Here is a 24,573-nt window from a genome sequence, read left to right on the forward strand (position 1 = left end):
TCTCACATCTCACAACTCACAACTACGTTCTCTTGGACTTAGTGTTTCTTCAGCGGTAACCAAAAACAAGTTGTCAGTCAGTGCTTTAAATTATTCTATACCAAACAATCCAAAACAAACCCCGTTGTTATAATTGTCCCGTTTGCTTTTCATTTTTGTACAACTCTTAAAACTCCTTTTCCCTCAAAAACGTGCACAATTTTTGCTCACTAACTTATTTTCTCAGATCTCACAACTCACAACTACGTTCTCGTGGACTTAGTGTTGTCTTTCACAGTAAACTAAAACACGTTTCTAGTTTGTCAGTCCCTCCAAATCATTCAAGATCCACAATCCAAAATAAACCCCATTATTATTCTAGTCTAGTTTGCTGTTTATTTCGACATCTAAAACTCAAAGGTATTTCCCCCTCAACTAGAACACGGATTTGTTTTCATCAGATTTCTTATTGTTTTTTGGCAGCCTTTCACGAAACTAAACCACATAATCACCAAAACAAATAATAAATTATGATGGAAAACCAGATCGTCCCCAATCATTCTTTGTCTAATTGTAACTGATTATTATTGTCCTGACAGAGTAAACATCCCAGACGTAGTTTAATTAATTAGTTTTTAAACATCAAATATACAAGCAACAAAACCCAAATGAATAATATTAATTCATTATGATTCGCACGACAAAAACAATATTACCAGCGGCGTCATATTTCTACCAATCATTTTTTTTATATAAATAGTTTGTGCGTCCACAAAATCGATTGAAATCTATCGAATAGAAACATTTTTGTGACCATCAAAAAGGGTTGAGTATACAATAAAAGCGGTCTACTAATTATTGTATTTCCTCAAACCAAACTGCAGTCTAAAATCATAGACGAAAACTAATTTTCATGTGGACTGCACACACAAGAAGAAGAAGATGTATATTTATTTGCAATCTGGCATTGTTGGGGCGCTATCTGTCCAGTTCCCTGCATAATCCTACGAATGCCGATTTGCGGTTTGACTCACCCAGCCAGCAGCCAGCGCCAGACCACTGCCAAGGCCGAAACTCTCGCCCGCGTCTCTGGGCTATATTTAAACGGGATGATGAGGGAAAGGAATATATAAAAAGAGAGTAGGGGTTTTAATTTTATCCCGAGTCCGCAGGCTTGGTTGGTGCGGACTCGGTGAGAGGTGTTGCCGAGAGCGTATGCGAGGGGGGGGGGGATATCTAGGTCGGTATGAAGCGATGGATTATATCACGGTGCGACGGAGCGATGCGACCGCCTGAAATCTCCGCGTTGGGATGGCATGAAAATAGCGCGGTGAGCTGGCTGAATGTCAGACAGCACAATGCAGTAGTCACATTCCCCGTGTTTATCTTAAGAAATATACTGTGAATAAGCTGAAAATATCTGACTATTTTCACACCTCGATTTGATGGAGATGGCCATCTTTACAGTCTAGTCCCTGGTATTCGTGACATGTGTTGTTACTGTGAATAAGCTCAAAGTACCTGACTATGTTTTCACGCCCAAGCCTCGATTCGATGGAATAACCATCTTGCCAGCCTAGTCCCTAGTATCCATGGCATGATGTTAATACAAAATAAGCTCAAGGTACCAGATGATTTCCACACCCAGCATCAATCCCATGGAGATGACCATCTTTACCGTCGTAGTCCCTAGTATTACTGACATGTTAAAATACTGAGAGTAGGTGCAAAGCGCCTGACTCTTCTGCCCCATTACAGCCTCATTTGGGTTTTTGGCTAGTCGTTCTAGTCGGGCGCCTTTATGACAAAAGACTTGTTCGGCTTCAGCGCACACAAAGAACAAGACAACTCAACAAAATCGTAGTGAATTAGAATTCAGCCAGTTATTATTATCAGGTTAAAATAATACTCAAAAAATCACAATAAAGAAAAACCACAATTTTCCAGACCACAGTATTTCCCATTGAAGTTCAAGTCAGTTTGTTTTTGTTTTGTTTTGTGGTATTTTCTTTTGTGGTGCTTCCAGCTGATCTTCCCAACCTAAATAGGGAATGACAAGAACGGGCAAATCTCAACATGATTTCAACCTCGGTCGACTAGTGGGAGATAGGGAAAGTGGGTGTTTCCATCTGTCTTTTCTTGTAGCATATCTGTAATTATTTGTCTTCCCTTTTCAATGTTTTTGTTATGTGGGGTGTGAGTTTTGGTCCATCAATTTGTTAGCAACATAGCAACTTTTTGTTGCCATTTGCAAATCGGCCATTCTCATTTGTTAACACCTTAACCGTACAAAGATTTGTAATGTCCTGACTTGACTATACACACCACCTAGTAAAATTAAAAGGAATTCCACCGGCACCTTTTTTTTTCATTTTCGAGCGCAGTCCATAACCCTGGCTCCATTGTATAAGGCCAAGGTTTCGGTTTACTCCAAATTTCGTGTGCAACGAGGCACCTACGGCAACCTTGCTAGCGGCCGAGAGGCGACTGCCGAGGGATACAGGCGGTCGATCGGCCTCACATTCCCCCTCGTGGAAGCCCTGGTAAAAGCCGGTCGGTGGTGGAAGCTGGCGAAGACTCACTGCAAAAAAAAAGACCACACCAACTTCAGTATTTCGATCTTTCGCAATGTAACAGGACCACATTACGATGTGTGAAGTTTGGGCTCCCTGTGTGTGATCTAAGGACATTGCGGTCTTCGTTCCCTTTATTCCGAACCACTAATATATTTAGTATGGCAAAAGGGAGACATAATGTCTACCAAGAGTAACTTCTCAAACAACTCCTTATGATCCTCATAGAATAGCAAAAACATTAAAAAACGTATTTTCTTCTTGGATATCGCTGAAACTGGTGTCCGATAAATTGCCACGTGTGGCATGACCCTAAAGCCGTATCTGAAATAGCAGCTACGGCTACGGCTGTTGTTAAGTGTGTTGCTAAGGACGCGTCATATACCTCATTACATGATGACGCAGCGATCCAGCCGTTGTCGTTACTGTAGCCAAAGCCGCCAATTCGGATCCACGGCCTTCAAACACTGAATTAAGAAGTCACAGTGTTAATAAACTTTGCAAGTCCGTCGCGTGTATTTTGAACTTCCGGATACAAGTTGGTCCAAATCATTTTGCTCCTTTTAACAAATTGTTTGTATTCCTATTAATATTCAAGTTTCTTCTTTTCATTCATGTATAAAATACCTCCATCACCATAGCAACATATAGAACAAAAATCCCCAAATAAATCCCCTCAGAAAGAAAAAAATATATATATAATCTTAATTATTTTTACACGCATACATATTCTGATCAAATAACTAATTTTCTTAAAGTTTCCTTTTACATGGATTTGTTACTTGGGATGCGACACTATAGATGTTCGTGTTTGGGTGGCTCGTTCGCTCTCTACTGACCCCATAATCGATGAAAGTCCCCACTGCGTTTCCTTCTTAAAGACACTGGACACCTTTGGTAATTGTCAATGGCCAGTCTTCTCACTAGGTGTGTCTTAACATATGCATGAAATAACAAATCTGTGAACATTTTAGCCCAATTTGTAATCGAAGTTGCCAGAGAATAACGACAGATAAAACACAATTGTTGAAGAAATTTGTATGCTTTCAGATGCCAGAGTTGTGTAATAATTTATTTGAATGAGAAGTAACCTCTTTCTCAAAAACTACGTTACTTTAGAGGGAACCGTTTCTAATCAACAGCTCTCTACTGCTCATTACCAAGTAAGAGTTTTATGCAAGCAATTGTTTTGAGTAATTACCAATAGTGTCCAGCGTCTGTAATCTAATAATTTTGGCTGGCAACCTGTTTCTGCTAAGCATAATTGTATGTGCTTAGAAAGTGTAATGTGCTACCAGGCTTTATGAAATTGGGCCCAGATAGATGTATGTTTTAATTTTGACCCCCACCCCCATGAAAGAAACTGATTAAGGGAGCAACTAATTGCTTCATCAGTCAGTGGGTCACATGTATATTATGTGATGCCATTATTTTTGTCAAATTATTCAAATTGGTTTCAAATCACTGGCTTTTCTCTTCAAGAACAATGTTATTGTTTTCTCCACAGATGTACATTTAAGGTTCTTGCCCCCCCCCACCCCCGATAGAAAATAATTAAGAGAACAAACTCACTGCCTCATTAATGTGCCCTATATGCGTTCCCATTATTTGGTCCAATGATTCAAACCGGTGTCCCAAATAACCGATTCCTCTCTTCAAACAACAATGTTATTGTTTTCGTACACAGCTCTTTAATTCTCCAAATGCAAGCAAGCAGAAGAAGAAGCGAATAATATACAAACCCCGTAGTGAGTATTATCGTTGTCAAATGAATCCTCGCATAGCAGGATTATCCCCAGTACAAACTCTATAAGCACTAAGCAGAGAGACGGCAGGAACGTGACCTGTTTACCCGTTATTAGCGAACCGTGTTCCGTCAAGTTCAAGGTCACAGCTACGGCGCGGCAGCTGATGGTGACGACACTGCGCATAGACTAAGAAAGAAAGAGGGGGGGGGGAAATCAATCCGTGTGCGGAGTTTACTTCCAGTGCCGATTAAGCGTGTTTCTTGCACGCCGGACTAGTTGGCGCTTGTGGGTATTACAGCATGCATGAATTAAAACACACCCAATGGTTATGGGTTCTGCTGCTGCTGCTGCTGCATCATGGGGTGTACAAAAATGCCGACGATCAGAGATGATTTGGGTGGAAAGGCGGGAAAATAAATTGCGATCAGATTGTACTATGTGACGTCATTAGAAGGCATGCAACGCCAATCGTTTTCAATGCAAGCCGTCGATTTCACAAAACTTTTCATAACTTAGGATTAATCTTATGATTTAGGCGAGTCCCAACCCCACAACTGGACATGGTTTGACGGTTGATACATTGCTGGACCTTCATCTCACTTATTTGATCGATGTTGGTTTCGACCTTTTTATTGAGGTAGATTAATTAGAAGAAGGAAAAGCAAAGACCCCTGTGTCCACATTGGATACAACCACAAACTTACACATCATCGAGGCATAGCGTTACACTGTTATTCTCCTGTGTAAAATAACGCTGTGTAACTTTTTGTTTAAACAACCTGTGTAATTTTTAAACAAGGTTGTGTGATCATATCCAAGCTGTGTAAATCCTATGTTGTGTAAATGTAGTTTTATGTTATAAACCGATATTTGCCACCTAAAATGAACTTGAACAACTGTTGTGTAAACTTTTAAGCACGTGATATGAAAGTAGCCAATCACGACGTCACAAAAAAGCTGGAAAAATGGCAGACGTGCCGGAGTTGTTAGAGCAGTGGGGATTTGGGGATTTGGTTGAAGTTTTTGACGGTAAGTACAATGTTTCAATTGTTTTATTAATAAAAAGCACGAACATGAAGTATTGTAGCGTAAACTGTGTGTGATTTTATCACATGGCTTTTGGTAAATTAGCCCAAAATTTATTTCAAGAAGTTTGCTTACACGGCATCGACGGCACTGCATACAGTAGTGCACATGAAGTTCAACAGGAATATACGTTGATTCTGAACTGAAGGCTCGAAGTTGTTCGAATCTTCGATCATATTTTTTCCGTGCAAGTTTATTATGTTTGAGCCAGAATTTACACCCAAAACAATTTTTTATTTGAAGGGTATTCCGTAATAAATGTGTTTGTGAAATGACTTAATATTAGTACAACCATTTGTGACCAATGATTTTCCGTTTCGGAAAAGTGCAAATTCCGTTTCCGTTTCCGACATAAAAATTCAGTTTCAACTTTACACGTTAAAAAACTCTCTATTAACCAACGGCCGATTCAGTTCCGGAGTTGGCAATTTTCAAATTTTACGGATCCAATGTTATAGAGATAAGCAGTAAAAACAAGTTAGAAACATGCAACAGCCGTTGCGTTATCATTGCACCAAGACAGAAACAGAACGTCAGCCATTTTGTTTTCACTTTGGCGACAAAATGTTGAAAGTTTATGGTTGATTTGTGACCTTTATGAGTGAACAATCAATGTGTGAGTTCATATAGAGCAGGGGTAAGCTGGTTTATGTATGGTTGTTGATTAAAGGGAGGGATATAATGCAATTTGAGTGAAAAAAAACAGTAAAGAACGTGCCGTGAATGTGATGATTTTGACCTCCAACTCCGTAGTCATGGTATGGTAGTGTTACTATAAATACCATAGAGCAAGGCCTATGCTAATACATATACTAGCATTGTAAACAACGTGTATTCATTTGTACATCGTTCGTAGGCTGACATGACCCTGGTTGAACTGACCGAGTCACAAGGTATGTGTTTGTTTGACCATTACTATTTTTTGACATTTTACACTTGTAAACAGATTTGCAGTTGGTTTTCACTGTTTTAACAGATGCATTGTAAACCATATATTTAAACAAATATTGATGGCTTTATCTTGCAGTTCTGAAAAACATAGTTTCCCATGTGACATAGAAACAATTGTTTATTTCTCACGGACTATTTCAAGTGAAAGTTTATGATTTATTTTCCAAATGGTCAGTTGTTTTTATGAAGAGTTGTTCTGCCTGCAGCTTTAAACAAAATTCCAGTATAGTCAGTACACAATGCACTCCTATTGTAAACCTAGGCCATGAAATAAGTTGTAAGCAAAATGGTTGTTGAGCATAAAAGACAAGTTGTCATGTTAAGTTACACTCGATGAAATAAGCACTGAAATTCGACGGTTCACAATTTATTTTTATGGTCATTTTTTTAGTTAAAGAAGCAATAACATGGATGAAACATAATGAAGAACCAAAGGCAATGTTATTTGAGTACATGGCCAACACCTGTAAACAACGTTACAACTGGATCAAGACAGATAGCCCAACTACAGCAGAGATCCTGGAGGTGTATCCTCGGCTGTTAGATCCAGGAATTGTAAGTTGCATGTTTTAATAACTAGCTTTTCTCTTTGTTGCAGTGGTATATGCGTGTTGAGTACAACATTTAGTAGAATTTAAGTTGCATTAATATGTTGGAATTAGACAGACAAAGATCTCTTTTTTACATATCAGCATCAACAGTGACCTATGGAGCAATTATTCTGAATGTTTGTCCATAGCAACAACCTATTGAATCCGATGAAAGTGAAACTTTATTTAAAAGATAACAAATATATTTACTGCCAGAAGGTTAGCCAAGAGCATTCAATAGGGTGCAAAACTGTATGGATGTTTGCACAGCACAATTACTTTTATTGGTTGAACTTAGTTCAATTTTGTAAAAATCTAAATAATAATTACTGACTATGGCTTTAACATAACAAATAGCCAAATTCAAATTGTGGAAGAAACCTCTAATCCAGTGAAAACTGCACAGGACATTGACACTTATTGCCTTGTATTATTATTAAGCATAATGTATTGCCTTTACTAACAAATTGCTAATAACTTCAATAAAGGGTAATTATGACAAAAACTTTGAGAGATGCGGTGCGTAAATAATTAAAAAAGCTGGGAGACTGCATCCTTCTGCAACTGAGTTTTCCAGTTGAGGTTTTTGTGGTGGCTGTAGCGTTTGACACAGTTGTAAAAGCTCACCTGATAATTATGTTAAACCATTTATTTATAACTCATTTACTTACTTATTTTCCTTATTATGACAACTTTAGGTTGAGCAAGATTTCCGACTGGCGATCTCTGAAGAGACTAACCAGCTTTATGCTAAGTGGCCTTCTTTTTCCAAACAAGTGTACAAGTACAACTCGAAGGTACTCGGGATCAATTGGGAAAAGCAGTTGGATGTAGGAGAGATCGATTTTGGCAACTTGACAGAAGGTGAGGTATATTAAATACCCAACATAATAATTATTCTTAACTTTACCTTATTATATTCAGTGCAATGTGGAAAAAGAATACTCAACAATTGTAAATTCTGAAAAAGAGTTTTGAAACTGAGCTTTGTAGTAGCCGTTAATTGGATTGATTCCATTTCCATTATCGGGTGTATATCTTATATTAATTTATATTGCTACTACTTTCTGACATTTCTTATGACAACTTGGCAACAATTTCTTTTTTTGCTGCTTTAATTAGTTGCTTTAGAAATTACACACATGAGTGCCCTGAATATGGCCATTTTACAAGTGAACTCAAGGGACTCTTGCATTATTATTTCCATCAACATGTCTGCTCTGCAAGTGTGTATTTTTAACTGTCCCATTTTTCTCTCTATCCTGCAGTCGATTGACATCATACTTAATTTGTTCATTTGAATTATTTTCATAATTTCAGAGGAGTGTCAAGAACTGGCTTTCTCAGTTTTGCCATTACTTTTTGTGGGGAGGAGCAAAGGCATGAAAGGGAGATGTACCCCTGCAGAATCCCTGCGATCGTTCATCGATATGAAACCAGTAAGCTATTTTTTTAATTTTTGAGAATTTGTTCAATATGTCATTTTGATAAGTGGTTTTTTATTGTCAGACATTGTAAGACGAGGCTAATTCCTCATTTAGCTGGGGATTAACAAAAGTAAATTTTGTCCAAATCAAGACACTTTTCGTTTGTAGTGTTTGCGACCCTTTTTTAGAAAAGTAGAAACCATGTTTTCAGGTCTTCCATTTTACTATTTATTGGGAAAGCACTTCAAGGGTTTCAGTTTCCACTACTCCTGAAAATGCTAACTGATCCCTTTATACTTACAAATCTTGGTGCTTTTGGGGTTAACAAGGATCCTTTAATTTGATGGATGACAAGATACAATGAAAAAGGAGTCCTCTGGGCAATAGGCCTAGGTGCCAAAATAAACCAAATACACTTATCTTTAGAGCACACTGGATCCTGCATAATTGTTGAAAACAGACATGGTTTGGGATCCACTAGACCCCTTACATGTTTTAAGTGCAATCTCAGCTATTCAATTTTGTGCCAAGTGGGCTGTTCTTCTATGTTTAAATTATACCATATATTTTTTAATAGGAAGGTACTGACATCCAAAACTACATGGCGAGCATTCCGGCAAAGGAACGCCCACAGCCCTTCATTCTTCTTCTTGGTGGAAGCAGGTTCAGCCCTCAACAAGTCTTCATGGTAGTGGAGAGAAGGGCTGTTTTATGTTCATCAATTCTTCAAGCAGTAGACATATGCATGAAAATTATCTATGTACTCGATTTGGATTACCAGCCACACTGCAGTGCAGTGTGGCACATGCTACAACACATGGTGTATATGTTGCCACCAGGTTCCCTGGCAGGTGTCTCATTGATAACTTTCCGAACTTGGCTGAGACATTTGCCAGAGGCCTAGGTAGGAATCTATTTTCAGATAGGTTATACACACAGCATAAATAAAGAAAATTCCGAAACAAAAATATATGTAATGGCAAAGAAATTATAATAATAATGAAGTACATGCATAGTTACAAACAAAAACTGTTTTCAAAGTTTAAAGGCACTGGACATGTTTGGTAATTATCACAGACCAGTATTGTCACTTGGTGTATCCCAACAAATGCATAAAATAACAAACATGTGAAAGTTTGGGCTGAATTGGTCATCGATGTTGCAAGAAAATAATGAAAGAAAAAACACCCTTGTTCCCCAAATTTGGGTGCTTTCAGATGCCTGAAAAAGGCTTCAGGCCTGAAGTCTTTTTATATTTTAGTGAGAAATTACCTCTTTCTCAAAAACTAATTGGTAATTACTCAAAATATATATTAGCATAAAAACCTTCTTTGGTAACGAGCAACAGAGAGCTGTTGATAGTATAAAACATTGTGAGAAACGACTCCCTCTGAAGTAACGTAGTTTTTGAGAAAGAGGTAAATTCTCACTAAAATAATAAAAGACTTCTGGCCAGAAGCCTTTTATTCCTATCTGAAAGCACACTAATTTGTACAACAAGAGTGTTTTTTCTTTCATCATTTTCTTGCAACTTCAATGACCAATTGAGCCCAAATTTTCACAGGCTTGTTATTTTATGCATATGTTGGGATACACCAAGTGAGAATACTGGTCTTTAACAATTACCAAACGCGTATTGTAAAAGCATGTGAGATAATTGAGTTCTAAATCAACAAATTTGTTTACTTTTTGATGGCAGATGTGGACATGGGAAACCAGTGGTCAATTCATGACATGACCTGTACAATTTGTAGTCTTATATATTGTATAGTATGTTAATTCATTGACATTACCTGTACAATTTGAGTTGCTTTTAGATGATACATGTATATAGAACACAGAAAACATGAAAACTAATGGTCAATTCATGACTTGACCTGTACAATTTAGTATGTTAACACGCAAAACGTGGAAAATAGTAAATTCATTGACACTATACCTGTACAATTTGGGTAAGTTTAAGATTTCAGATAGAACAAGGAAAACATGGAAAATGGTCAATTCATGACATGACCTGTACATAGCTACATGTATTTTTTGATGAGTGGGATAAGGACAAACGCGATGAGGTTGTGCATGGTCACTGTACATGTAGGTGTTTGGTGAAGCCAGTGGCATGCAACCACCATAGCCACTACAAATTAAACAGGGAAATGTCTGATTAAAACTGACCCATTGGTGTATGTATAAATTAATTCTTTGTTTCCTGAATGAAAAGACCAAAGGTTGTTCGTGCATACAGATAAAGGTGTGCTATTTATCTGATTGCAGTTGAAGACAAATTTAACAAAGTTATAGTTTAAACTTCCTGTCAGAAACTTGTGCATAGCTATGAACAAACGCCACACTATGAGCTGTGGTGGTTCTGGGATGAACTGGTGGTTTAACAAACTTGATGTTTCGATCAGTGTGCTCTGATTGTCTTCAAGAAAACGAAGAATTCCTCTGAAGAAAATCAAATCACACTGGTTTGAGGCATCAAGATTTAAACCACCTGGTCTTTTCGAAACTCATGTACATGGTGTTTACTGCAAACCTTACTAGATTGTTTTTCCACTGTGCAATTATTGATTGGGATTTAATGTTTGTTTTTGTTGTGTTTTTTTTTTTGGGGGGCGGGGGGTAGTGTTTCAGCTTTTGTTTTGTAATTTGAAATGTTTGCCCAATGGCCGCACATACCAGTGCGCATTACTTTTGAAATTCTTATTTTTTTCACATTATAGAAACAAAAAGGTAAAAACAAAATGTTTCAAATTGCACAAAACGCCCATCACTAACTCCCCCCCCCCCAAGAAGAAAAAATGGAAAACAAATTTAGACTGTCAATTATTGTTGTTATAGTTGTTAATTGTATGCCTTCATAAAAATGAATTGTGATGTGAAATGTTATTTGGTGTAGGCCTAGTTGTGGCTAATAAAACTCACCCCAAAATTTAATTTAAAACCAAGGTTTCTGAATTGTATATTTTTTATGTGTCTTAAAATGGCCATTCCACAACTTAAAAGTAATACACAACTATTGTGTAAAACATTAAGCAATAGCTGTGTAAACGATTTACACAACTAATTGTGTAAATTAATCTTACACATTATTGTGTAGAAATACTACACAACTGTTGTTTACAAATTACACAACTTCGGTTGTGTAAACTGTTTACACAACAGTTGCTAGGTTCATATAGTAAACAGGGGTTGTGTAAAATTTTACACAACTTGTTGAAGATTTTACACAACCGAAATAACAGTGTAGAGTCAGAATCAGAGAGCAGTAGCATGGATATCTCAAGAAAACTTCATCTTCCCCATTTACATTGACCACGCCCCCATTCCCCTTCTCTGACGTCAATCTCTTGACCTCTCGGACCCTGCACATCTCAACCCCCAAAACTACCGAAGCGTAAGATGTCTCCATGTCATCTTTATTATTTAGATTTCATCTTGTTGGCGAGAAGCCCTTCCCCCTTTTAGCTCGGCCCCAGCGGCCAGTCTATAGGATCCAGGGGCCAATCTCATAGAGCTGCGAAGCACAACAAATTGCTTAGCATGAAATTTCTTCCTTGATAAAAACAGCACACCAACCAAACTTCCATTTTGTTGAATATTGCTTGTTACTGGTATTCAGCTGTTGTTTGCTTATCCTGAAAATCACGTGGAACATTGGTTGGTAATCCTGTTGTTATCAAGAAAGACATTCCATGCTAAGCAAATTTGTGTGGTTAGCAGCTCTTTGAAATTGGGCGCTGTGCCGCTGGGCCGGTGTCAGATGCTTTTGCATAATGCAATCGTGTCCGGGTCTATGCAAAAACCGTCCGGTGGACATGTACATAACTGGACATGAACAAGACTGTACATGTTTGTGCGCGCGTAAGCGAGTCGAGCGCGCATGCACTGAACCTACGCATAAGCAGCATGAATATTCACGTATTTTATGATTGCAGCGACTACCCAACGGCCGAACATTTCCCATGTCATTCATGACATGCACTTAGCTTGTAGAAAATGGCGAGCGTGTTCCGTCGACCAAGGGCGTTTCATTTACTGCAAGGACGGTTTTTGCACGGGGCGGACACCATTGCATACGCAAATGTGTCCGGGCAAACACAAATGCAAAACACAAATGCATTATGCAGCAGCGTCCGGGCGGACATGATTGCATATGCAAAACCGTCCGGCGGACATTATTGCATATGCAATAATGTCCTCCGGATAGTATTGCATAGAGGACGTTATTGCATGCGACACCGGGCTGGGCAAACCAGCTGGGGCAGATTCTTGACCAGGAAGTACGTCATGCGTGCATCTATCTCTGGCCGCAGCATTCACGAACGAACACCAACCCTCAGAAATCGTTTCCTCATTTTGAAATGTTTGGCGTGAAAAATTATCCAGACCACTTCTAGGCGAAAAAACTCGCAAAATAGTTTATACTTTCAACAGTTACACACATTGTTGTTCATTAAGTTTTATGGTCATACATTTTTTGGAGCATTTACCAATTTATGACCCTACTTTTAACCAGTCCATGACCCAACAAATGTATAACTGGTATTTTTAGGCAAACTTTTATTAACCCCATTTGTTATTCCAATGTAATTCCACACAACCTTAGAAACTCACAAGTTCTTTCTCTTTTTAAATCTGGCCTCTTGCCACTACTCACCAGCCAGTGATGATTAATTTGGATAGTACGGTTCTCCTGTATATTTTGATCATACTTGTGTAGTTTGTCATTTTTAAATTGAAGTTTTTCCTTCTTCCTTGTGATTTTGTTTACTTTTTATAGCATTTCTTTATTTCTTTGGTTGTTTGCCTGTAGTTGTCCCTTGTCTTTCAGTTTTGATGTGTGAATAAGGGTCCCATTTAGTGGACCTCTGGGCCTATTCGGGGTTTCCCCTTTTGCACAGATGTAATTTTTATGTGTTTGTGCAATAAAGGTAATATAATTAAAATAAAATAAATGAAATGAAAAATAATTAAATGATGCTTATTTTGCTAAGGTTTTGTCTAAATATACCCATACACTGATGTGTGTAATAGCACTAAAGTGATTGTTGAAAAATAATGTTTTTCCTTTTTTTCTTCGTTAATACACTAAGGAGGTTTTGGAATCAAGTTTTGTGATTTATTCTCGCCAAAAGAATGTTTAATTTTCATGAAAAGTTCGTTTGAATCTCACCAGGTTTTAGGAAGTTCTAAAACACAACCGTTATATGCAATGTTGACTAGGCCTACACACTAAAATAAACACTTCGCAGGAATTTTGTTTATGAGAGATATACATGAACTTCTTCTTAACATAGGACACACATTTCATGTTCTCTCGAATTTGGTTTTGGATAACTTGATTATCTTTGAACGCTCAAGAAAAGCACCTCAGTTTTTCTCAAACAGTTTTCCAACAAACAGGTTTTCTACAACATAACAAAAGCCTAGTCCTTTTTTTCTTAACTTGAAGGAGTGTGGGGCCCACTTCTATTGTGAACATAGTGATCATCGCCTGCTATATTCACCACACATGCAATAATCATCGTATTGTATCAGCAGTTGTATGCGTGGCGTAACAGACTGAATGCAGTCGTGCATACAAAATAAACCTGCATTCTAAACAGGGGTTACGTAACAGTGTCTGGGATTTTTAAGCCGTAGCGTTTTATGTTTCTGCCCGCAGCTAGCACAACAGGGCTTTTCAGCATGCACGGTATCTATACGGCTGACCAAAGTGGGTGCCCGGATGCTGTACCCGGATTAAACAAGACTGTATGCCGTTGAGTGTGTGTTCTTTTATGGTGCACATCATTTATGCAAAACAGGTTACTGTGTCTGGACTGCACTGGTCTGGCCCTTCTACACTGGTCTGGCAGACATATTGAAAGAGAAGAGACTGATAAAAAACCTAGACTGTAGTATATCAATAGTGTGAGTTTGAGTCAGCTTCCCTGTTGAGAGCCATCAGCCGATGACCATTCGTAGCTGACCAGGTGACTCGGCCAAAATTCAACCTTGTAACGGTTGTTTTTAGCAGCTACAGTTAACTTCAAGGTTGAAGGGTCGTGAGCAACAGCTTAGGAGAAGCGAACTTTACTGTCCTGTGCCCTGGCAGAGTAGAGCAGGGAGGGATAAACCTGTAACGAACGAGGACAGCTCGATTGGTCAAGAGAGTGTAGAAGAAGTACAGAGTTCACGATCAACGAGCTGTTTTTGGAAAGTCCGTCGAGATCCAACTGAACTCTCTCGGAAGAACTTGGTGTTGTGTGCCCGGATCTTGGTTGAAAATCAAGAAAGGGAGAATCTTTACCCTTCATCTAAGAAGGTCAGCCCATTAGCTTCAAGTTCAGACGTCTTTCTTTGCAGATCCAAGAGCTTTTTGGTGGAGGTAAGACTTACTGTAGATTTCAAACGATGATAATAATTGTGCAGTTACGTTTCGCAGCCGCCATGTTGTTTGAATGTACGGGCTATCAATGCATAATATTCACCTCGGAGGCGGAACTGTCTCACACCCAAGGTCTGGTGTCTGCCGCGCCTCTTCTTGAATGATACAAATCGGGGTCTAATTTTGGCGCCATTCTTGTCCTAGCTCTTTATGTCAGTACTCGGCTTATAATGGGTTTTTAAAGGATTTTCACTTTTGCTTTCAGTAACAGGAAAGCATATTCTGCTAAATTTAGCACATAATTATTTTCCGGTTGTCTGTTTCGTTGTTTGTTTGTTGAAGGGCGTATCCTTTGGTCGAGGGTGGCATGCCGACACCCAGCCTGTCCTAAATTGATCACAATTTCATAGTTGTCCGTTTCTTAGATGTCCAAGAATTTTGAAGGGCGCCGTCCTTTTGTCATTATGGTGACTTAGTGTCGGCACCCACTAACTTGTCCTCAAACATTATTCGTATTTTATAAACGCACAACGTACAATAATCTTTATAACATGGGAAAAGGCACCCACTTTGTGTCATTCGTAATGAAATCAATTAGTATCAAATAAACTGAAATGAGATATTTTATTTTTCTTGATAACGTTTATACGTTCGATTTCTTTTCAAAATATTAAATGAATTGTGAAAGTCACTAAATACTTATGAATGGAAAACCAAACAGCTGAATTGCTCAGGCGAAAAACTGTTGGGCATCCATGTTGATTTTAGGTCACATAAATCGATGCTGATTGAATTAATTGAAGCGAGATAAATTATTATTTGTTTTGATTATTCTGAATCGTAAACATGATAAAAGCATTCATGCTCCTATTAATTAATGTTCCATTAACAACAGCGCGAAGTCACACCTGTTTTTTTTTATTTGATTTGACCATCTGTAAATATTTCTTAAATAGCTTTTTGGATTTTTTTTAATTGCTCGTTGCGATAATGTCTGTGTGACATGAACCTTTTAAGAATCTGTTTATTTATAAAATAAAATAAATGAAACATTACGAAACTATAACAGCGTTTTCCCGTAACAGTGCCAGCTAAAAATGCCAGCTAAAAAAGCAGAGGACCCGTCATCAAAATTTAACAATTAAAATAATCTGAAAGTAATTAATTTTACTCGTCGATGTTGCAATACGACGATTAATTTTTAAACGTTGTGTTACCCATACGCCGCCATGTGAACGTACACCATGGTCGTGTCACATAAGTGACGTCATTGTATCCCTCCGTTTTTCTTGAAATCTGGCGTTCATGAAAAAGTTGTGTTTGGCTTGTTTCATTCATTTGTTTTATGATTTAGTAGTTCTTTGTTCGCTTGTGTTTCTAAGTGTTTGTTGTACGTCAATGGCTCTATACACGTACATAGGTGGTGTCTGAAACCACGACCAAGTCACGTACGTTATGCACACATTATCAGTGATCAGAAGAGCTCCAGACTACTCTTTACCCTCCCAGCCTCACTTTCAGATGCATTTATTTGAATTTGAGAAGAACAAAATTCGAAACTTACGTTCTCTGAACATTTCCTACTTTGCGTGTCATTCTTGCAACAAAACACAAATAACAAGTAAGAAATCCCTTTGCGGTTTCTGTTTTTGTGTACTTTTATTGTTTCTCTGAGCTCTGAGAGCAAACGATGTGTAATGCGGTTCACCAATTAGCAATCCCGACATGCAGCTTCTCCGTTTGACGTCATCAAACGGTACATGTATACTTTCTTAGCATAAAGTGTAGAAGTATAGTATAGAAGTGCCCTTTTCAAGAAATGGCCTTGCCCTCTCTCAGATCTAAAAAAAAAAAAAAAAAAAAAGTGGGGGGGGGGGGTGGCTGTCGTTAGGTTCAACAGCCACGCTTCGAGTCAGCTAAACCCGTTGTCGGTTGTTGACACACCGACCAGAGTGTATTAATGATCTGTACGTGATGTCTAATTATGATCACCAATTGATCTTAATTAGTCTCAGGAACTGCCACGGCCACAAGACTTGACTTTTGATTCTTGATTATATTAGTATGTCCTTTAAATAAGACTACGATGATGTCGATATTAATTAGTATCGATTCTTCTTTTTTTTTGAAGTGGGGAGATAAACTAACTACCTTATGACAATGGGATGAAGGTTTTATAGTCTCAACAAAAACCAGAGAGTCATTAGTCAGTGATTATTACTTGGAGATATTTCCATTGATTTTTGTGTGCCCCCCCCCCCCCCCCGAATAAATCGTGACGGGTCTTTGGTGGATGGTCCTTGATTTCGCTGCGTGTTTTGACTGTACACTGTTTACCGCACCACATTGGAGACGCACAAAAGACAATAAGCTGCCAGAAAACACAAAGGATCGTGGGGTTGTTCGGCTAATTAGCAGTGTATTTGACAATCTGTATATTACAAGAAACCGCACCAAAGAATCAGTGACTGTAATTTGACGGAAATGCAAGCCTTTTCTGGCTGTTGGCTGGCTCAATGGAACCATGGAACGAACCTGTCTTTCCGATGTTGAGCTAATAAACTAAACATGAACGCACCGGTGGCCGGAACTTGTTGCACAGTGCTTTCCGTCGAAAGGGTTTCGACGGGTGGGGGTGGTGAAGGCCTTCCACGAATTAAAGGCAGTGGACACTATTGGTAATTACTCAAAATAATTATTATCATAAAACCGTTCTTGATTATGAATAATGGGGAGAGGTTGATAGTAAAAAACTTTGTGAGAAACGGCTCCCTCTGAAGTGATGTGGTTTTCGAGAAAGAAGTAATTTTCCACGAATTTGATTTCGAGACCTCAGATTTGGAATTATTGAGGTCTCGAAATCAAGCATCTGAAAGCGCACACAACTTCGCGTGACTGGTGTGCTTTTTCTTTCATGTTTATCTTGCAACTTCGACGGCCGACTGAGCTCAAATGTTCACAGGTTTGTTATTTTATGCATATGTTGAGATGGTTAGGGTTATGAGTGAGAAGTCTTGTCTTTAACAATTACCAAAAGTGTGCAGTGTCTTTAAATTAATGGTGTAGCTTGCAGGGCTGTATGCTTCGTTTTTGAAAGGGCAAGGGCACCAAGGCATTTTCTCTTTGGCAAAGGGCACCCTATGAGGAAATTGAAAATTTCTGCTGGAGCATTTCAAGGGCACCAAGGCAATGGCAAGGGGCAACGGAGGCAATCGCCTCCGCTGCCTCCGTGAAGTATCAGGCCTGAGCTTGTAACGACGCGCAAATGAGAGATAAATTGCCTAAGGATTAAATACAAAGAAAATAAAAATATACCTAAAAAACAATCAACAATGAAGGTAAATAGATATTCATACTTAATAAACAAAAGAATATAAAAAAGTAAAAATTAAGTATTAGATTTCTTCTTCAATTTGAGGTGCAGCCTAATGACAATTTGTTTGCAACTTGTGTAATCGTAATCTTGCTTTACCACAAAGATCAATTTTGAAGTTAACTTTACGAAACAAACAAAATCGTTAGAATAATTAAAGATATCCGTTATTTTTTTTTAAAGCATCTCTGATGTCATTCGCGTGAGCTTTACACTATTATTTACCGCAATTGTTTCTACCTCTCACCCACAAACAAATAACATTTCAAATCGCAGTTCCACTCCTGCAAATTTTCTTCAAACTTGCTTTGATAACTGTTAAGGAAACAACACCCTATTGTCCTTGGCTATGCCAGGCGAGCTGTATCTCCCAACAAAGCGGTAACCCTTTGTCATCTTTTAATCTGTCCCGAGAATACAATAACAAAAAGTGGGGAAGGTCGTTGTTTTTAGTTATGTCACAAAATGACCAACAATAACAAAGACCCAAAGCAACCTTGGCATTAAAAATCTACGCCCCATTTTTGCGACGCTGTGATATATCGAAGACCACACCATCAAGCAAGACGCGCATCTCATTTTCCAATATTTTTTCTTTAAATTAATGTGAACACAAGATAAGATTGCTGCTGATCAAATTAGTAAACCACCATAATCTCCTTTTTGGTTTTGTTTATATCAAAATGGTATTGACTGTGGAACAGTATTTTTGTTTAATTTTATTTTTGTATCGGTGTTCTCTCTAAATTATTGTCTTATAATTTATGTCCAGTACAAATTTATGCCAAATTGTGTCATGGTTTATGAAAATCTATTCCCTTCCAACTATATAAAGACATTCAGACGGTATGTTTTTTTGTGTGATGTTGTTTAAAGAGAATTTCAACAGAATTCTTATAATAAAAGAAGTGGACACAATCAAGCAAGAATCTTAAAAATTGTTGGGGAGAAAAAAAAAAAAAAAAAAAAAGAAGATAGAAAAGCCTTTGTCCTTTTGTGGTCCTCTATAAAAAATACATTCTTGCACCCGAGAAGACAAAATACAGAAATTACACGGTCGTATTTCAGAAATTTCTTTTCTGGATTGGTTTCGATGTTTGGTTGTTTTCCTACCCTGCTTGGGGGTAGTCTACGTACTTCGCCTTTCCACATATTTCCCAGACTTTCCAAGACTTTGACCACATTATAATCTTAGTGCAAGACGTTTCGCGTTTTCTTTAGTGTACACGGGGGTCGTGGCGGGCGCTGTATTGGTGAGTTAGCCGCGCTGTGTATGAAAGGAAAACGTGGAACGTCTTGCACCGAGACTAACCACATAATATTGTGACCTTACTCAGGACCACGGGTGACCCAAGGCTACATACCAATACGCCTAATATGTAGCGGTCACTCACAAACCAATGTCCTTCACCAACTTTTTGAGTAACTACATCGGAACAATAACCTCGAATCTGTGGTCTTTTTTGTCAATCATTTTTTTTAATTTTTTTTTTCATGAAATGATTGACGTTCATGCTTTCTTTCTAGAAGAAATTTAATTCTTGCTTTTTAATAGGACGAGATTTGAGTTTCTGATTATGAGACAGTCTGTCAGTTAAATGATGCAAACAAGGAGCAAAAATGCTCCATGGTTTACTTATGTGATTGTGATATGATTTTGTATTTTGTATTTTTTTTTTGTATTTTTTTTTTTTTTTTTTTGGGGGGGGGGTCCTAAATGCGCCGTAGCACCATGTAAACCCTTATAAGGTGATACAGGTATCAGAATCCATCACTGCAGTGCAATAAACCTATCTTTCTGAGAGTTTGTATATACTCAGCGCTTTGAGTACCTTGTTTGGTTGATACGTGTGCTATATAAGACGTCGATATTATTATTATTATTACAAAGGAGTGATGTGGGTTCGACTCCAATATTGTGCGGTCATATAACAAGTGAGACCATTGAGCTTTAGCTCCTTGGTGAGACCATGCCCTCTGCCGACTACATTATCTGTCTACCCATTATGAATTGTATAATAAACGGTTTCAAATTCTTTTCATGGACCAACTCGACCGATCCAAGGCAACGTGTTCCTTTTGTGAATACTGGTCGTCCCCATCACACACATGCTTTGAAGCCACTGGACACTATTGGTAATTACTCAAAATAATTATTTATCATTAAAACCCTTCTTGACTACGAATAATGGGAGCTGTTGATAGTATAAAACATTGTGAGAAACGGCTTCGTCTGAAGTAACGTAGTTTTCGAGAAAGAAGTCATTTTCCACGAACTTGATTTCGAGACCTCAGATTTAGAATTTGAGGTCTCGAAATCAACCATCCAAACGCACCCAACTTTGTGTGACAAGGGTGTTTTTTCTTTCATTATTATCTCCCAACATCGATGACCAATTGAGCTGAAATTTTCACAGGTTTGGAATTGTATTCATATGTTGAGATACAGCAAGTGAGAAGACCGGTCTTTGACAATTACCAATAGTGTCCACTGTCTTTAAAACAGAGATATCAACAGCTAGCGGCTACATCTTGAGGTGGTTATTTGACCACGGTTGAATAGTTAAAATAGTATGTGCCAGGGTGCTATACCTCCGGTGGAAGCTCTCCAACAGGTACAAACAAAACTGTAATTTCACGACGGAAAAATAAACATATGGAAAGATCATTCCAAGCAACGTTGGCGGCATTTTTGTGTTGCTATCATTGGCACCAGCAGTGGTGTGATTTGTTGTGATTAGCACTTAATCTTATAGGGAAATACACAAACTGCAATATTGGCGTGGAAGTCCAGCTTGGTCATCGGGTGGCCCAACGGATGGCCGGATGCCCACGTGAGCTCTTGTTTAAAGGCACTGGACACCTGCGTTAATATTGTCAAAGACCAGTCTTCTCACTTTGGTGTATCTCAACATACATGTATGCATCAAATAACAAACATGTAAAAATTTGAGCTCAATGGTCGTCGAAGTTGCGAGAGAATTATGGAAGAAAACAAAGCTTTTCTCACAAGTTATTTGATTTCGGATGCTTGATTTCGAGACCCCAGCTGAGGTCTCGAATTCAATTCAATCAAATATTTTTGTGAGAAATGACTTCTTTGTCAAAAACTACGTTACTTCAGAGGTAGCCGTTTCTCATAATGTTTTATACAACCAACATCTCTCCATTGCTCGCTACCGAGTAAGTTTTTATGCAAATAATTAGTTCGAGTAATTACTAAGAGTGCCCAGTACCTTTAAGCCGGAAACCAAGTGAAAAGAAAACTGATAAAGCTAGCATCCTGAAATTAAACACGACAACTACTTGAACATGCTGTTGTAGTTTACTTTCAGTGAATCACCTGGACCCAATTTCATAAAGCTGTTCAGCAGAAAATAATGCTTGGTAAGTTTTCTTTGCTAAGATGAAATTTTGTGGGGCATCATTTACAACAATGTAACCTGAATTTGATTTTGGCTTGTAACCTTTTTCTGTTGAGCAATACTGTCCCGTGCTTAGCAGGTTTTTGTGCTTGCATTACTGCCACTGATTTCATGAAGCATGTACAAACTTGCTGAGCAAAAAACAAATATTCAATTAATTGAAATGAATATAAATACTAGTATGGCGTGCTGGTGGGCTTTGTCCACTCAAAGGAATACTTTTGGTATTGTCAAAGTTCAGTAAATAGGCCAAATTTTCACTTGCTGTGTCTCAACATTATGCATATAGCAAACCTGTGAAATTTGGGGCTCAATTATGCAAGAAAGTTATTTACAAAGGGGAAAGCACCTGTGTTGTTTTGTGTGCTTTCAGATGCCTTAGAAATTAGAAAAAGCCTTTTTCAGATTCAATTTCTTGGGAAAAAAAATATAAAACTGCTGAAAACACTTTGGAAAATGTGGATAGTTACAAATACTTGGGTGTTATTATCTCCAGGGACTAATGCTGGAAAACACATGTTAATAAAGTAAGTTCCAAAGCCACTAGACTCAACGGATTTATTGTTAGAGTAGTTAAAACTAGAAACCCTTACATTCTGACTTTACTTTATCGCTCAATTAGCAGACCCATACTTGAATACGCAGCTCCAGTCTGGTGCCCTGTTCTTTCGACTCAGCAAAAAACGCTAGAGAAGGTACAGAGGCGATTCACCCGTTTTTGTTTGGGTCTGCCGATAAGGGTTTTAATTGATTCTGTAAATGAAATTGAATATTCTAACAGGGTTCATTTCCTTTCAATTACGTTTGTTATTAAATGGTTATATAACATATTTGACATTGACACGGACACTCTAATTCCCATTAATTGTAGACATATCGAATCTGTTAAATTTGTCCATCATCGGGCTCGTTCCAATGCTGCCCATCATTCTCTTTTTCACAGATTCCCTAGATTATGGGACGAACAACCGGTCTGCATTAAAGATACAGTTATCCATAGTTTATCCTCCTTCACAAATTCCCTCAGGAATCATTTATTAGTCCCTGGCGAGGAGGTCCCCTTGACCAAAACAGTTTATGACTTTCTAGTTGCCTTGCCCATTCAAATACCTTGCTGCTGTTTTTTATTTCTCAAATTTATAGTGCCATTTGCATAATTAACTAGAATCTCTCTTTTAACGATTTTGTATTTTTAATGCCCATTAGTGCTTTTATAGTTTTAACTGCTTGTATAGTTCTATATTGTTATACTGTATGCCATGTTTTAATAATGTCCATCTGTAATGTCCCTTTTTGTCTCTTCGTAAATTGTGGCATCAGGAGATTTAGTTTACTTTTTTAAAATCCTTCAGGGGTGCTGCTTTTTTTGTTATTGTATTGTATGTTCTTGTTTTTGTTTTCTTCTGTTCTTATTGTCTGTGCTTGAATTTTTGCCTGTGAAATTAATAAATGAAATGAAATGAATGAAATGATTACAAATTACTATTTCTCTTGTTAATTACCCCTTTGCCGTTTAAAGCCATTGTACACTATTGGCAATTACTCAAAATGATTATCAGCATGAAACCTTACTTGCTAACAAGTAATGGGGAGAGGTTAGTATACAACATTGTGAGAAACGACTCCCTCTGAAGTGACGTGGTTTTCAAGAAAGAAGTAATTTTCCATGAATTTGATTTCGAGACCTTCAAGTTTTGAGGTCTCGAAATCAAGCATCTAAAAGTACACAACTTCGTGTGACAAGGGTGTTTTTTCTTTCATAGTTATCTCGCAACTCCGACGACCAATCGAGCTCAAATTTTTACAGGTTTGTTATTTTATGCATATGTTGAGATACACCAAGTGAGAAGACTGGATTTTGACAATTACCAATAGAGTCCACTGCCTTTAACAAAGTTAGTAGGCCTAGAATGGGATGGTGGGTGCATCATGTATTAACGTCAGTGGTAATTAATTGTGCCAGTGCTGATAAACTTATTAGTAAAAGTTTAAAAAAACATAAACAATTTATACATGAGTTTGGAGCCAGTACTTAAAGGCACTGGACACTATTGGTAATTACTCAATTGTTAGCATAAAAACTTACTTGGTAACAAAAATACACCCAGAGCCTGAAGGGCTAGCTTCAGAAAAAGGGGTCTTTTGACTTCCCCGGTCAGGTTTGCCTGACCCCATGTCAAAGATTATCCCCGTTCTTTTTTTTCCAAGAAATTTCAAAAGTCAGTCCTTCCCACACCCCATGGGTTTGCCCTTTTTGTGGTTACAAAATTTCCTCCGCGTATTATAGTGGTACCGCTTAAGTAAGGTCAGTTCACTACCGATGGTTCAAAGTCGAACGTCATCAATCGGGGCCAGGGCTTTCGCATTTCCAAAAACTTTTAGGAAGTCACAACTGCGCATGATCGGCAAGCTCGCGTCTGACGTCATTCTTGGTAGGAGTGCGTACCTCGGGGGTCAGAGGTCGCCGCTTTGTTGCACCGGGGGACGCAGTTTACCCGGAAACTGTTGTAGAAAACTGAGAAAGACAAATATTGTAGTGTCAGCGTTCTTTGTTGTTACGTCAGAGGTACGTGTTCAAGAAGAATCATTGCAGGGTAGTTAATACGTTTGGTAATCACTGTTAAATTTAGTACCAAATACTATTTTATAAGAAATTGCTTATATCGAAGCATTGTGGTTATGTGAAAAGATAACAGTTTTAAGTCCTAACATTCGAATATGAGAAGCGCTGCTTTTACTAAGGGTTCTCAGATTGTGTATTTCTTTTAAGGGACCATTTTTCCTACGTGGACGTTATTCACTCCGGACTTTCGGCGATATCAAAAAAGCGCAACCACCTTTTGAAATGAAATGTTCACATCTTAGTTATTATTGTACCCATTACCTACATATGGTGTTAAGACAATCGAACGGTTTCAACAACCAAAGTTACACTTTGCCTGTAAGCTCGAAGTCAGTAATGGAAACAATCAACTATTTTGATAAGAAAACCAAAATGCAGTTTCACTTTTAGTCGGTTGATGAAATGGTAGCTGCACTTTTATGTAG

General features: G+C 38.1%; 1 protein-coding gene across 5 annotated transcripts; it reads left to right on the forward strand.

Moving 5' to 3' along the window:
• The first annotated feature begins 5,183 nt into the window (after positions 1–5,183).
• On the forward strand, positions 5,184–9,369 carry LOC117303454. Of its 5 annotated transcripts, XM_033787655.1 has the most exons (6): positions 5,883–6,023; positions 6,243–6,279; positions 6,729–6,892; positions 7,626–7,791; positions 8,248–8,366; positions 8,932–9,369. In XM_033787655.1, exons 2-6 carry the CDS (start codon positions 6,249–6,251, stop codon positions 9,256–9,258), a joined length of 807 nt encoding a protein of 268 aa, XP_033643546.1. In that variant the 5' UTR covers positions 5,883–6,023; positions 6,243–6,248; the 3' UTR covers positions 9,259–9,369. The 5 variants fall into 5 exon arrangements, with proteins under 5 accessions (XP_033643544.1, XP_033643547.1, XP_033643546.1 ...); XM_033787653.1 differs by lacking the exons at positions 5,883–6,023; positions 6,243–6,279 and adding an exon at positions 5,184–5,329; XM_033787656.1 differs by lacking the exon at positions 6,243–6,279 and having other exon boundaries at positions 5,881–6,002.
• The last annotated feature ends 15,204 nt before the right edge of the window (positions 9,370–24,573 follow it).

This window comes from Asterias rubens, chromosome 19, assembly GCF_902459465.1.
Source record: "Asterias rubens chromosome 19, eAstRub1.3, whole genome shotgun sequence".
Lineage (NCBI taxonomy): Eukaryota > Metazoa > Echinodermata > Asteroidea > Forcipulatida > Asteriidae > Asterias > Asterias rubens.